A 16,538-nucleotide genomic window follows, 5' to 3' on the forward strand; every position below is an offset into this window, starting at 1 on the left:
TCCATTTGTCCAAATCCTATTTATTACTGGGTTTCTTCTTCTCCTCTGAGAGTTGCCCTTGACTCCAGGTCAGTGCTATATTTATTTAGGGTCAGTATTTTTAACCCACTGCCTTAGAAAATGTTCAGCAACAGATTTGTCTGTTCTTCTGATCAGCAGGAACTATGGAGTTATAACAAATATGCATGTTTTGATTTGTATCTTTTAAAGGCTACTTGTTTTCTCTGGTCTTTGTGATGTTGACAATTTTGGTCATGTGTTTTCAGGGCGAAGATTAAAGTGGGTCTTTCTTTTTAAAAAATATACATGATCAATATTAGAATAATTTCATAGTTTAAGTAACTCTTTTTGTTACAGACTATATTGTTGTTATTGTTGTCATTATTTGTTTTATTTTGTATAGTGGTAATTTCTCCTTTACTTTCACAACATCCTCAAGGTAGGTGAAGGGTAGACAAAGTGAAAGCTGTAAATGGCCTGCAACCCCTTAATAAAAAGGAATAAGAATTTTCATATCATGGTGCTTCTTTCATTAGAAATTATTGGGACTGATTTCTTTTCTTTTTTCTAGGCATGAAACAGAGTAATCAGATTTCCCCTTTCTAAAAATTGCACCACAAAGTGTTGTTGTTTACTTTCCAGTCATTTTTGACTTATGGTGACCCTAAAGCAAACTGTCACAGGGTTTTCTGGGCTTGAGAGTATGTGACTTGCCCAAAGTTACCAGAGGAGGGAACTGAGCACTAATCTCCAGTTCAATGTTCAAACCACTACACTGTAAATTTTTTGAATTATGATTCTGTCAGTCACTTTATCAATACCAGAAATTTACCTGGATAGATAGAAGCATGGTCTTCAGCACCAATTAACGAGTAGCTAGCAGAGCATTTATGAGGCACATACCAATCCACAAACCCACTCACCATGTTTTTGCATTGTTTATTTCTACATTATTTGCTACAAATATAATGCAATATAAAATTACTTCTTACATGCCAAGAGCTTAGGCCATAAAGGAAAGGATACATTGCTAAGAAGTGACAAAAGGCCAGGACAGACAGGAGGAGAAAAGACAAAAGGATGTCTCATACATGTTGTGCACTGTTCTCTACTAAAGAGTAGAACTGTAGTCTCTTAAGGTGTTTTGGTACTAGGTCAATGGCACAGTCAAATTCTTATTCTTCACTAATCAAATGCAATAAACAATCTGGTGGGAAATATGCAAAGAAAAATAAAACTTGCTTTACCTGCTAAGGCCCAGTGATGGCAGCAGAAGGACCATAAAGATGAGGAAAGTATAGCATTTGTGCATGGTGGTTCTATTCTCTCCAGACCTAGTAACATAGATATTATAAACAGATAAGCAGTGAAAAGTCAATACAGGTATTAGTATATTCAACAGCTTTTTCAGGAGAAAGATCATATATCTCTCAATGTGAAGTAAGGACTAAAACAACATGCAGGCATCTGACTAACATCTACAATTGTTTCCCCCCCCCTTCTTTTCCTGTTTGGTTTGTAACATTTTGCCTGATGAAGAAGCCCTTGGAGCTTCGAAAGACCTCTAACAAGTATACTGTGCTTTTCGGTTGGCCAATAAAGGTATCACTGATAGATTTTTGTTTACATCAGGAGTGGTAATACTACTCAGCCACTCACACTGAGTTTCCTTTTCTGCTCCTTCCTGCTAAAGATCCACATTTACACGTTAAGGAAAATAATTATTAGCACTGAACACTCACCATTAAAAAATTTCAATATATGAAGACACAATGGAGTGAGCTCTTAATGGTTTCTCAAAATAATGTTTCACAAAGGTTTGGGGAAACATGTTCATAAATGGAGATCTACTGATCATTTATTGATCAAATTAAATATTTCCTCATATGGATGAAAGACTATTTTTGATATTTGTTTCGTGAATTTATTTTCTCAGAGTGATTACCAAAATCACATTTGGAGCCTTACTGCATGAGAAAACAAAGCTGAAATGGGTTAGGAGAGTAGTGGCTTTATCCAGAGATGTGTCATTGTAGCACTTTCATTCTCTTCCAGAGGGAGATAGTCATAAAAGTGGGTCTTGTCACATTGAAAAAGATCTGTTCAACAAAAGTCATCTTCCTTGGAAAGCAAACAGAAGTACTATGATGGCATATGAGAGGTGCCAAGAAAGCTGTTAATCTTCTGCTCTGTTTCAGCATTTTTTTCTCATGTAATTAGGCTCTCAGATAATAATATATTTAATGCAATCACAAAGGAAGATTTACCAGAGAGGGCTCATCTTCCAGTTTAATTTGTGAAATAATTATCCATTTAAAGAATGAGAAATGGCTTGGAGAACAGTCTAGCCAGTTTACAAGGTAGCCTCCAACTGGTGCGCTTCTATTCTTGCAGTTTTGTTTGGTGGGTCTTTATTCTTGCAGTTTTGTTTATAGAAATCAGTAACAGTTGTCTGTTTTCTTTCACATGCAATATATGTACAGCGATTCCTATATTCAGAAAGGAAGATCCCAGTAACCCAGACCATTTGTCCTATTTTGTTTGCTGGCTATTTCATCAAAAATAATACCAATACTGTTACAGAAAATTAAATCAATTGATTAAATCCAATGAGATGACTGCATCAGAACAGGCAGGTTTCTGATGCATCATTTAACCATTAATCATTGTGTATTGTGTGTGTGTGTGTGTGTGTGTGTGTGTGTGTATGTGTTGTTGTTGTTGTTGTTTACTTTCCCATCTGGTCCCTAAACATGTATAATTTGAGTTCAGACATGTATTTGTAACATTTAATATTTTTTCCCCAGCAACTTTTGGTTTAACTAGTTGTGATCAACTCTGGAAAAAATTAAGTAAATGCTCCACTGACAGAAGATTACTGATTCTGATGTGGTGGAAGTTCAATCCTAATACTAAAAAGCAGGTCATGACAGATCTTTCAGGATCACTTTCAGATTTGATTCACACTATGTGAGGGGTCTGTCAAGGAGGTGTACTTGCTCCAACATTGTTTAACATTTATGTTAACTTACCTTATAATTTATTACCTTATTACCTTATAGCTAATATAATCAACAATGATAATTATGTTCCCCCCTAAACTAGCAATCAGATATGTTACAGTACTCAGATATATATTGATACTATTTTGCTGTCTTACTCTAGGACTAAGGAGACTATGTAAAACCTTTAACTATCTGGCAGTGCAAGAAAAAGCGAGCATGAAGTATGAAAAGACAACATTACATTCTCCCCCTAAAATGCTAAAAAAATATAGATGGCAAATATTAAACAAAATACAGATGGCAAATAGATGGGACAGGTTATCTCTGTTTAAGTTTGTCTTCAGAATAGGAATAATCATATAACAAATGCCACAAATTGTCCATGAATACACCGAGTTCGTTATCAAGAGGTAAAAGAGGTAGCTAGCTCTCTTAAAATCCATAAGGCTAACATTATGAAGCACAAATATGCTGGAACTAACATACTTTGGATGTATCACAAGACAATATAACATTGAAAAAAATGATAATGCTTGGCAAAGTGGAAAGCAGTAGGAAAAGAGGGAGACTATATTACAGGTGGATCGATTCAATCAAGGAAACCATAGCTCTGAGTTTGCAAGACCTGAGTAGGGTAGTTTGATGACTGGAGATCTTGGAGGTCTCTCATTCATAGGGTTGCCATAAGTTAAAGTTGATTTGACATCAAATAAAAACAAAACAAAACAAAACAAAACAAATTCAGAAAGTTAATCTGGAATCACCCAGAATAAATACCTATGACCAAATGAGCTCACCAAGGCAACTGAGGCCTGTTACAGACAGCCAAAATAAAGCTGCTTCGAGTCACAGTGGAGGTATGGTGTTTCAATGATGCCTGCGTCCTATGAGTCCAGAAGTCACACCAAAGCCACGACTGGAGTGTGGCTTTGGTGTGGCTTCTGGACTCTTAGGACGCATGCATCATTGAAACACCATACCTCCACTGTGACTCGAAGCAGCTTTATTTTGGCTGTCTGTAACAGGCCCGAGTCTTTTTTTAAATCCATATGGAAGCTAGTTTTTGTACAGTAAAAGTTAGAGAACATAGTTTGCCCTTATATACTAGTTCAAATGATTCCTGACATTTCTGAAATGGTGGCCTATTTTGCATTTTAAATTGCAATTTTTGAAAGGTTTGTGGTTATAACAAATTTCTTAAATGAGTAATCCTCATCTTGTTGGAAAGCTTCGTTTTGTCAATTAATTTAATTGGGAAACACATAGTTGTATGTATTCACTTTTGTAATGGCCATGGCTATACAAACAAATTAGTTTATTCATTTAACTATGCATTTTTATGACTTGAATAAAAGTGATTTTTCTCTCTAGCTCATGTTTCCCATGAATAAAAATCAGATTTATCTGTGTTGTTATATTTCACATACATTTATTGTTTCTCCAGGTAAACCTCTCTACTTGACACTGTGGGAAGACTTTTTTAAGGTTACGCCACCATAGGAGAGCAACAGGAAAAAGTCAGTATGTGGCATAATACTTCTGGAAACATAATAAAAGAATATTGGGTTATTAGTCCTAGGCTCAGACTAATAGGCTATATTACTAGAAACCTTCTAGTTTCTGGCTGTCAACACAGAAAATACATAGAAAATAACATAAGAACTACAGTTTGCAAATCTGCCTTGTTTTATGTATCACTTTTCCAAATATATACTATATTTCTATCCTATAAAATAACTCGGGTATTTACAGTAAGATGTATGATGAATACCGTATGAAAATGAACATCAAAACAAAAAGCAGAGAACTTGCAATGGAAGAAAAATAACTAAAAAAGAAAAGAAAGAAATCAGAAAATGCTTTTGCAACTTGTTATTTTACTGAGTAGCATTTTATGGGATTTGAGGAAGGGTGATGGTTTACGTTCAATCTGATAAAAGAAAAAAAAAATCACCCAAGGAAACAAAATATATGTCAAATAAAATATCAGAGCTATGGAGATTGTGGGAGAATTGTGAGTAACTCTGCTGTCAGTCAGGTCACAATCCCTTCTCCATTTTACCTTGTCCAATGGGCTTCAAAAAATGCTGAATAATACACAATAGTTGGAAGCAGAGCAGAGAAACACCATAGCAGCAGGGTGGGAAAGAACTGGGTGATGATGGGATTCTGGAAAGGAAAACAAAGAAACAAATAAGCAGTAGCAGAACACATTATAAACCATCCTAGGTATAAAATGCTGTTTGAAAACACTGAAATTCTGGACCATGCCAACAACTATCAGCTCAGAATGCACAGGGAAGCCACTGAAATCTATAAATATCTGGACAACTTCAACAGGAAAGAAGAAACCCTTAAAGAAAACCTAGTTTGGCTATCAGTCCTGAAAAACACCAAAATCAAGACCCAGCAAATGCAAATGAAAACCACCCAGGGTGAGGAGGGTTTCCCAGCAGAAAATGGATCATTAATTACAGAGACACCCTGAGGCCTTGCCACTGAACAACAGGACAATACACAGATTAACATGTAAATCACTTCCTCTCAAACAACAGTATATATACCCCACTCTCTTCCATGCCAGCATTCTCTGAAGATGCCAGCCACAGCTGCTGGCAAAACGTCAGGAATAAACTCTTCTAGAACACAGCCTCATAGCCCGAAAAAACCACAAAAAACTGAACAAATTATTTGTTTGAGGTAATTTGAGATAAACATGTAACAACCCAAACCACCAAGCATTCAATGGAATGAACTCAAGAAAATATCTCACTAGGGCTTTCTCCAAGCAGAATTCATATCCACATAACAATCTTTTTGGGTATAAAAGGCTGGAATGGAACATGCCCAGAAATTTCTGTAGCACACTGGCTTAGGTCCCCTTTCATTATATGAAATCAGAAATTTAGGGGGCAATGAAACACATAACCCAAGCTTCATACTCAAGTGTGAGGTTCCTTCTGAAGAGTTCATCTCTATCTCTGTCCATATAGGAACATACATATTTTCTGATTAGTTGGTCAGCCAATTGGTTCAACTAAGTCTAGTGGCAGCTGCCAGGACAGTGTTCCTTATTTATTTTTTTTTAAAAAAACTTCAGGCTCCCTTTCAAAGATTATTCCATTTTCCTGAGACCTCAAACCCACCATAATAAATATATAGATATCTTTGAACACAAATGCATGCATAGTTTGCTTCTGCCTGAAAACAAAAGATGCATTTGTGAGACTTTATTTATCCCAACAACAGATTTCCTGGATCTGTACAAAAGATCTCCTAAAACTAAGCATGAGAAAACACAATTGGAATAGAACTGCAGCTTTTGTCCATAACAATTTCAGTGTGGATCAATGAGGACACCTGAAGGGGCACCTCTCCTTATATATAGTCCAGCTCAAGGACTGCAGCCTAGTGATGAGTTTGTTCATCTGTAAGATGAGAATGTCTGGAATTGTACTGTGGCTTAAAGTTATGACAAACAGATGGTTCTTAGGAAATAATAGTATAATTAGAGAAAATGATCTGTATGCTTCTTTTTTAGTTTTGCCTTTCCTCTATATGATATATAGGTAAGATATCAAAGGCTATGGTCTCTTTTGGGTTGGGATTTAGTGGAATTCGATATAACATCATTCAGTTAATTAACGCAGTATGTGTCGGAAGTGCATGTAGCTTTTTATATGATATGAGGAGATAAGCATATTTTTGTTTTGTCATTTGTCTATATTATTTATGTTAATGTTGTGTATTGTCAGTGATGTTTTTTATATTAATATGTGTATGTCTGCTTTACAATAAAAAAAAAGTTTGTTCAAATCTATACAGGTTCATGAAATTAAACTGTTTTAACTCTAGCAATTTAAAATGGTTTAATATACTTTTAGATTGTTTAAATTGTTATTTGCTGTTTTAAATTTTTAAATGGTTTTAAATTGATTTTATTTGTATAACACCTTGAGATTGTATGATAGGATGGAATACAAATATTTAAATAAATAAACACATCTAATTGATAACTGATTGGTAATATCATTTGTTAAGTATGGATGTAAATATACCCTTTTAACTATAATTGGTTTTGCTAAAATTGTATAAATAATTTTTATTTTACTTTTTCCATACAGAATTAAACAAACTGAATTTAAAAGTAGTGGTTTCAAAATCTGACCACTATTTATTTGCAATATGTCTTTTTCTGTTCCCTTCTCCCTGCATGTGACTTCAAAACCAAGGAGAGACTGAGCTTAATCTACTGAATGAGGGAGGTAAAGAATAATTTTCCAGAGGCTATTCCTATTCTTATCCATGGGCACAAAAGGGGGAAAGGAAGATACTCTTTTCAAGGTCTTACATTCAGGTACTCAACAGGCTTGGTGACATTGAACTTGTCCATAGTGGTGATGATGATAGCAGGAGTGGTGAGAAAGAAGAGCAGGATGAAGAGCACCACATTGATGATCAGGCAGCGGAACCACCAGATAAAGCCACGGATGGACAGATGTTCCCTGAAGGAGAAACAAATTAAAGAATCCAACTCAAGTGTGGTAGAGGCTGATCCTATTTCTGGAAATACTGAATGGAAAATTCTAGGGAATCCAGGCCTGTATGTGGTTGAATTCCTTAAAAAAAAACAACCACTGCTCAATCTGCTGTCCTATACCGTATCACTAAGCAAACCAATGGACTAACCCAATATTCTCAGAGAAGAATCTCTTACTTTGGTATCACATATATCACTAAACTCCTCTGTGCAGCATGAGGCCTAAATACAGATATACTTTTTCAGAGCAATGATTCATGGTATTATTTCAAATTTACCAGTAAATGTTCTGAGGATCAGGTGCATATGAGACCGTCCAATTGGAGACATGGAGAGACTCACTGCAGGATGAAGCTCGGGGTTCTCCACGGCATTTGCAGCCCTGACATTTGCACACATTGAAATCTTTCAGTATTCTGAGAAGGAGATAAACAAATGTGGGAAGAGATCAGTGTTTCCTTAAGGGGGCCAGAATGTTGGTCCACCTAGGTATCTTACTAGCCACAACTACAACTCTTTTTGAAGAAGATAAAAGAAAGAAAATAAAAGAGAGAGGGAGACAGTGCAGACAAAGGGATTTAGACAACTGTGAACAGTCTACAAATAGTGGATAGAAAAGTGCCATCAGGGACATAGCCAAGGGGGGGGGCGGTTCTTGGGGCCCGGACCCCCCCCTTCCGTTAGATAAAATGAATGGTGTGTGCTGCCGCGCCGCTGCACCCGTCCCATTATAATGGTGGCACTTAGTCTGGACCCCCCCTTCCCAAAATCCTGGCTACGTCCCTGGTGCCATCTCTAGATGGTGACTAGAAAAAGAAAAACCAGCCAGTTTAATTGGTAGTAGGTCTACCAATGGCTATTATCCACAATCACAAAATAAGAGGCAACAGAACACAGCAGATGATCACCATTCCTTGCTTGTTTGTGAATTTCCGAGAGACATCAGGCTGACTACTGCTGGATTAGATAGGCTTTGATCTGATCCAACAGGGCTATCAATTTCTTTTTGTATTCTCTCTCCCTCCCTGCCAGCTAAACCATGCTTTTTCTCCCTGAGGCCACTATACTTACATGGCTGTAATGGCTTCATTATGGAACGTGACAAAGGCCATGCCCAATGGCTTCTCATTCACCTTTTCTTTTTCCTTCTTATAGTCCTCTTTCAACTTTTCCTCCAGTTTAGTGTAGTACTCTATGGCCTCCACCTAGACAAGCACACACAAAGTCATAGTATGGATCCTGTAGCCCATAGTCACATCAAACAGTGAGTATCAAGTGTTGTTAGCCCAGTCTATAGTAGTACCACAACTGTTCAGAACCTAGGGCACCCAGAAAATGGGAACCAACTCTTATAATCTGGACCAGTTATTACCTGTTTTGGTTTCATTAACTACTGCGTGCAACAGAACTAACACATGGAATGTGTCCTGCTTAAGGCTTATTTTTTGGTGATGGACAAGTATTCCCCTCCAGTCTTGTCTAACCCATAGAGTTATTGTGAGTATATAATGAGGCAAGTGGATATTGAGATGGGAATCATGCAGCCCTCCAGATATTGTTGGACTGCAGGTCCCATCAGCTATAGCCAGTATAGCTAACAGTAAGAGATAATGAGACTAGCAGCCCAACATCTGGAGGGCTGCATATTCCCCATCCTTGCTTTGGAAGGTGGATTGAACAATAAAGGACCATTGTGATTATTCAGGCATATACAATGGGCTCTTGGTATCTGCTTGGATTTGGTACCAGGACCCTCTGTGGATACAAAAATCCATTGCTCAAGTCCCATTATATACAGTGGCACAGTAAAATGATGTCCCTTATATAAAATGGCAAAATCAAGGTTTGCTTTTTTTTTTAAAATATTCTCAAGCCTTGGATGGTTGAATCCATTGATGCAGAATCAATGGATATGGAGGGCTGACTGTATATTAGATTATATAGATTGTGCAGTACAGAAGCAGAAACTACATGCAATACTTAATTTTTTTTGAGGTAAGTGCCAGCAGAGGCACGAGTATAGGTTACCAGAGATACCCTTCTTTATATGTATGAACCACCAAGATCCCAAGAGCAGTGCAATCAGTCCTGAGAATGGACCTCCAACTTCCAGAATCTCCCTAGCCCTATGCTACAACTGGTCACCCTACTCTGTACCTCTTCACATCCTTTGATTGCACAACAGCAGAGATGGCCACAGGGCTTGGGGTTGATCATGGATGAGATGTTCTCCTTGGTCTGCAAGTTGGTAAAATAGATTTTCCCACGCTCTGCCTTTTTTCTAAAAGCAGAAAAATGGAGGAGGAGAAGAGAAAGGTGAGAAAACATAAGGTAGTCAATGGAAATTTAGTTAATCAATGTTTATGTAAATTCCATTGATTTAATAAGTCTTCTCATCTGGGACTAACAATTACAGTGAACTAACAACATTAATCTTTTGTTCTGTCACAGAGTTTCTACAATGCCTGGGAAAGCAGTTAACCCCCTACTGACACAGTAATCCAGTCTTGGTTGTGATTTCTAATGTTAACCTCTAGCAAGTTAGGAAAGCAACAATTTGGTTCTAATCTTATGTATATATTCATTTTTGGTCCCTTTTGACTTGCACCCATCATCTTAAGAGGCCTTGAGCAAGTCAATCCACCACAGAGCTTTGCCAACAACCCTCAGTTCTGCTTAATGTTGTTTCAGTCTTGGGCTCACCGTAACAACCTCAGCTAATGCTGACCCATTGCTTACTGGAGACTTCTCCACTTCTAGACTAATACATATTTTATACTGTTTTTATCCTGATGTTCTCCACTGTTATCCCAGCTGTGCTGTCATCCTCTATATTCACATCCCTCCAGTACTAGAATTTACTATCAAAGATGCTGGAACTGGTTGTACAGTAGTTTTATGGGGCATATGCAGCCTTGTAACAGACTAACCACCATATTTTCCCAATCCCACCTCTCTTCACTTGCATCATGCAAGAGCCCCCACCCTGTATAAGTGCCAGTCTGTACCTCTCCGCATCAAGGAACATCAGCCTGGCCACATCATAGCAAGGACGTGCCTCCAGCACTGTGCAATTGGCATAGGCCTCCCTGAATCACAAAAGAGATGAAGGAGGCTAGTTAGAATTATGGGGATTATCAAAACCTCCAAGATATTGCTTGGGGTCCTAAACAAGGGCAGATCTGATACTTTGGGCCTTGGAAAGGAAGGCATCTGCTATTCTTGTCTTCAGAAAGTTCCCCATTACAGGTTGAAAAGAAGAATGTCTTTTGTAAGGAAAAAAACAACTATGGTGATATCTCTCTCTCTTGCATTGCCCCCAGGGTACCTTGCACAGCCACCCCACTACTATGTCCCCCCAAAAAGAATTCTAACCTTTTTTTGCCCCCAAATTACCCTAACAGCCTCTAGAGAATTGGGGGCAATTTTGCCACCTTTTAAACCCTCTCTGGACCACTTTAGCCCCAGAAGAAGCCTTTTCCCCAACAGGTCATGACCTGATAGTCAGCTTCTGGGTTATAATGCCTGGGGGAGGATGTCCCTAAATTGCTTCCCATACTCCTTAAAGGGCATTTTGTGGCAATTTTTTAGAGTTCAAAAATGACTCTGGGGTGGCCACAGAAACGGTTCTAGGAGGTTGCATGTAGTCTTGGGGCTACATTTTACCCCCTCCATCTAAGATAGCCCCTTACTGCTGGGACAGGGAAGCTCTGGCCTCCTAAATTTTTGTTAGGCTACAACTACCACAATCCTTATCCACTGGCCATAATGATAATGATAATGCTGATAATGATAATACTGATTGGGGCTGATGGGAGCTGGGAGTCCAACAATATTTGGAGAACCCCAGATTTCACATTTGCTTTACTGGATTGGACCAAGGCACATCAATGGAAAAAACTAGCCAAGAATTTTTTCACTGATAGAAGGAAAGAAACCCAGGCAGTAAGACTCACTCAAAATGCTTCTTGATCTTTTCAGGTTCAGCATACTTTGAAATGCCATTGATGAATAGGGTTCGCTTCACCTAGAACAGAAAAGAGGCAAGGAATAAATCAATGTGGCCTCAGATCTCACTTCCAACTAGTTTGCAGCTACATCAAAGGTGGACGCTCAGACTAGGTAGCTGTGGGGAAAGATGTCTCACTGCTGGAGACAGAAGAAACACAGGCCTTAGAGTGAGCCACCAGGCAATTCTTCTGGATTCAAATACTTTTGCTTTGAGGGAGTGAGGGTCTCTTCCTAGAATAAAATACTCTGGACAAAGTGGGTATGGAGACTGCCTGTTTAGAGAGAGTCAATATGCCTGCCTAATCTTTCACTTGGAGGTCCTGTTCAGAGCGAGATACAAGGCAGGCAGCTTCTCTCAGTATTTGCTGCAACATAACAGAAGAGCCAACTGGGCTTTCTGGAGTACCCACTGTGGTTCTTCGCTTCAATGGGGGGATTTTTCCTGGGGTTGTGTGGGGGCTACATGACTTGGTTCTGCTCCATTGCCTGAAGAAACAGATTCACCCCAGTTCATAGAAGGTCCAGCCCAGAGCACGAGTATGTATGATTGAAATATTCTCTCACTATTTTCATTCTCCCTCTGCTTATTCACACCCCTTTTCTTGTTGTCTTCCTTGTAATTTTTTTTTTACAGATTGTAAACTCCTGGAAGCAGAGAATTGTTCTTAGGATGACAATGAGAGTGTGTGCTTTGGAACTGTGTCAGATCTTGCAACTTCAAAGACATATTTTCTCATATAACAAGGTAATAATAAATTTTTGAAAGAGTACAAGAAAGGCCAAAACAGCGTATAACCAAGTGGTTAAAAGCAATCAAATCTGTTAGAAAAGGTGAGAAAGAATGTTTGAAAGACTAGCATTTTTAAAGTCAGCTAACAGATACCACAAATGCAAAAAGGGCTAAAAAAGCCACCTTGTCATGCTGAAACTTGCACAACAGCAGGAGATGTATTATTTACTTAGTAAAATATTTATATCCTTCCTTTTAGCTGAAGCTCTCAGGGCAGCATACAATTAAAACAATCTAACAAATGTAAAATAGTATAAATTTTAAAATAATTTTAAAAGACTAAAAAACACATTAAACAATTAACAATATAGATTAAAAGGATTAAAATAGTTTAAAATGAATTAAAACCATGTGCATGGAAGTTTTTTTTAATTTGAAAAAGTCAATTAGGCCCCTAAAGGTTGTATAAACAACCATGTTTTTACCTGGCACTTAAACAACAGCAAGGTTGAGGCCAATCAAGCTTCCAAAGAGAGGGTATTCCATAACTAGGGTGCAACAGCAGAGAATGCTATCTCGCATCTCCTCACACAGCATATTGCTCTGACTGATGCTCTGATAGAGGAGGATCCTCTAGCAAACCTTAAACCATGGAAGTTTATCACATGGGAGGAATTTATCTTAATTTCAAATGAAAAGAAAGTGGGACCAGAACGCATTCATGTAAATTTGCTAGTTCAGTGAATTTACGTGAATTCGAATTGCATTCGAACTGACTTCCCATTGCCCAAAAAGAGCTTGTCATTGCCTGAAATTGCATGTGATCACCTCTCACGCAATAATGTGAAACCCCATGATTACGTTCGGACTGACTTCCCATTGCCCAAAATTGCGTAGTCTATCACGCAATAACATTAAACCTCATGATTGCATTTGGGTTGCCATTGGATTATACTTCCAATTTCCCTTGTCTCCTTGGTCAGTTGCATGTACGGAGAGGCACACCTCAGACATCAAGATCTTAAGCCATTTATGGCTTCAAATATCATTACCAGCACCTTGAATTCAGGCAAGAATCATTTTGGCAGGTAGTGCCTGTGGCAAACTGCAGGACATCACACATTACTCAACTGCATGGCAAAGGGTTGGCCCTTGTGGTTCCTTCCTACTCTAAGATTTGGTGGTTCTATGTTTCTAAAGATGCTAAGACCAGGTTAATAACAACTTCCCACATTGCGTTTACTGCCATAGCCCCCAAGCTATGGAACAACTTGCCAGAGGAGATCTGTCTTATTACCACCTTAGATGCCTTTGAGAGGCACTTAAGACGCATCTCTTCTGGCAGGCCTATCCACCCTGTTATAAGAGAGTTAGAAATACTCCACCTCTATTTGTAATGATGTGTATTTTAAATGATGATTTAGTCAATAAATTGTATTGGTAATGGTTATATTGTTTTATTGATTGTATTTTATACAGCGCGCCCGCACAATACGCTGGTGCGCCTTACGCGGCCTTGAGCATACGCGCTCAAGCCGCGGGGCGCGTGCAGGGTGGAAGGGGCGGCGCGTCCCATTCAATTGAATGGGCGTGTGCGCCCGTGCTGCCGCGCACGAGCCCCATTGTTTCCAATGGGGCTCGAGCATAGGTGGAATTCGCCTTACGTGGAGGGATCCGGAACGGATCCCCCGCGTAAGGCGAGGACGGACTGTATGATATTGTAGTTTTAATCTTGTAATTGTTTTTATTGTTGTAATCCCGCTTCGATCCGCAGGGAGAGGAGAGAAATATAAACAATAACAATTATTATTATTGTTGTTGTTGTTGTTGTTGTCTAGGAAAGTGCCTTGTTTTGCTCTGGTTGTCATCCTGGTCAGGCAGGGGGATAGATAAGCAATGATTAGCTGTATGACGGAAAGGAAGGAGACTGAGATCTAAATCCAATTGACCATCCTAAGGGCTGAACAGTAAGTCAACTCTTATGTAAATCCCTCAGATTTGATGGATCTACTGTTGTGGGGACTAGAAACTGGATTTAAGCCAGGAAAGCATAAGTGGTTTACACTTACCAAGTCATCCTCCTTATAGCGCATCTTAGAGGTGTGGCGGCGCATGCTGTATACCGTCAACAACAGGTACAAGAAGGCAAAAGTTGTGTGCAGCCATAAGAGATTATTCCTGTCAGAAGTTAAGGACAACAGCTGGTACTGAGTTTTATTTGAATATTATCTGCTGTTTCATCTTGGACTGGCCCCATTTGGTCAGGTGCAAATCAAATACTTTCCAGATAATATTTATTATTATATTATTATTATAATCTTTTATTCAATAACAATAATTTCTTCTTGTTCTTCTTTTCTTAAAAAAGCACCTAATATCATACTTACCCTGAATTTAAGTTGGCAATAGTTGTTCTACCAAAACTGTAGGGGTTATTCTCTGATAAGGCAAAGAAAGAGAGAAAGAAAAACAAATCAGATGCAACCTATTGCAAATACAGGTAGTTCAAATTATTTATTTAAAACATATTTATCTGCTTTTATCATACAGACTCAAAATTAGTTAAAATAAATAGTGTATCACAAGGCAAAATGGCAGATATCTACTATTACAAATTATGGGATATTTTGAAATGCTCAAAATGCTCAGTCTTTCCTAATTTAATGACTTATTTTTTGATCTTGGGTCTATTTTCCTCCAGAAATTCAGGTTCTGTGTTTGACAATTTCACCTGAGTATCTCATGGCTTATTGGAATGGACTAACACCAGAAAAAACCTCACTGACATTACTAAATGCTTCAGGAGCATGATGGAAGATATTTTAAAAACATCTTCCTTCAAATGCCGAGTAAGTACTAGAGCTGTTTTGCAGTGGCCAACAACTACTATATGCAAGACACCTGCTAGTTAAGATGTATTTGACTAACTGGCTGAAAAGAAGGGAGGACCTTTTGACCATTGAGCAGAGACTAAATCTCCCTTACTCCTGTAATTCAGCTCTGTTAGCATCCAAGTTTTCTGAAAAGTACTGGTTTGGAACAAAAGAAAGGATAAGAGCCCTGCCAAATCAGACCAAAACTACCTAGTCCAGCTGCCTTCCATCAATCTGCCTAATCCTCCTTTATACATGTCAGAACTGAAGGCCACCATGACAATTCAATGCCATAGTGGTGAAGAGCAAGAGGCATGTGAGAACCAATCGATATTTCTCAAAACTAGTTATACTTTCCTGATTTGTAAATGTTTCCAAAAATGTTGCTGTGTTCCAAACAGACAGCCATGCACTCTCACTCCACATCCCCTTCCTTCCTGATTTTATTAGGGTATTTCCTTAAATATTTTTTCTCACTTGGGCAATCCTTGGGTTTCTCCCAACCTTACTGAAATGTCTCTGTTGAGCATGGCTAGTTTTCTTCAGTCTATATAAAGACTGGCCCCTGAAGAAGTGAGTGTGAATAATACATATGTTTTCTCTTCATGCTCACCATTTCCTTTTAACACCTGACAAACAATATGAGGCATATATTGAACAGCTTTCAGTCTCTTTGGCCTCCTTGGAACTTTTCCAGTTCTTCTCCAGAAGAACCAGTAAGAAAATTGACCAACATACATAAGCACACCTAATCATGTCTGATTTTAGAAGCAAGGGCCAGTCTGGTTAGTACTTGGATGGGAAACTGATAGGGAATACCAGGGTTCTTCAAGTAGGATTAGGGAAGACTCCTGCCTGAAATCCCGGTGAGCTGCGGCCAGTCAGAGTTGACAATACTGGAACAATATTTTCACTCAGTATAAGCAAGTTTCCCATATCCCTCAAATGCTATCTACTTACCTAGCAGGTCCCCTGAGAAGTTCACAGGCAACACGATGCCTACGGAGAGGACACCCACGGCAACCAGCAGTCCTATGATGTGCCGTTGGAAAGAGAGGTAATGGACTGCATCAGCCCCACATTTATCTCGGATCTCATCATCCCTGGAATCAGAAATTGAAAAGTGATGAGGTGCTGGTGGGTTTGGGGAATTACAACTCAAATTGAGTCAAGGTGTCAGAAAAATCAAGGGCATGCTATTAAGTAAAAGGAGTTTCCATATTTGATTTGTGTACATTCTGGCATGGGCAATTAACCTATCTTTTTGCAATCTGTCACCAAAGGTAATTTCTTTGGTACAGTAGGATGGGTAGAACAAATATCTTCAGATGTTGCACTGAAAAACACATCAGCCTTAGCTGGCAACATCAATGGTAAGG

At 38.6% G+C, this 16,538-nt stretch overlaps 1 protein-coding gene across 4 annotated transcripts in view; it reads right to left on the minus strand.

Annotated features, from left to right (window-relative positions):
* TMEM63B (transmembrane protein 63B) overlaps positions 1-16,538 on the minus strand; it is a 106,357-nt gene that overhangs the window by 11,768 nt on the left and 78,051 nt on the right. For all 4 annotated transcript variants that reach the window (XM_089529645.1, XM_089529647.1, XM_089529646.1 and 1 more), the window contains 11 exons: positions 16,120-16,262; positions 14,674-14,725; positions 14,356-14,464; positions 11,502-11,572; positions 10,554-10,634; positions 9,703-9,826; positions 8,617-8,750; positions 7,824-7,961; positions 7,357-7,510; positions 5,068-5,174; positions 1,248-1,334 (listed from right to left, as the gene is read on the minus strand). In XM_089529645.1, coding sequence (XP_089385771.1) covers positions 1,248-1,334; positions 5,068-5,174; positions 7,357-7,510; positions 7,824-7,961; positions 8,617-8,750; positions 9,703-9,826; positions 10,554-10,634; positions 11,502-11,572; positions 14,356-14,464; positions 14,674-14,725; positions 16,120-16,262 — 1,200 coding nt within the window. The remainder of the gene's footprint in view (positions 1-1,247; positions 1,335-5,067; positions 5,175-7,356; positions 7,511-7,823; positions 7,962-8,616; positions 8,751-9,702; positions 9,827-10,553; positions 10,635-11,501; positions 11,573-14,355; positions 14,465-14,673; positions 14,726-16,119; positions 16,263-16,538) is intronic.

Source organism: Sceloporus occidentalis, unplaced genomic scaffold (assembly GCF_023333645.1).
Source record: "Sceloporus occidentalis isolate IW3139 unplaced genomic scaffold, rSceOcc1.0.p SCAF_6, whole genome shotgun sequence".
Lineage (NCBI taxonomy): Eukaryota > Metazoa > Chordata > Lepidosauria > Squamata > Phrynosomatidae > Sceloporus > Sceloporus occidentalis.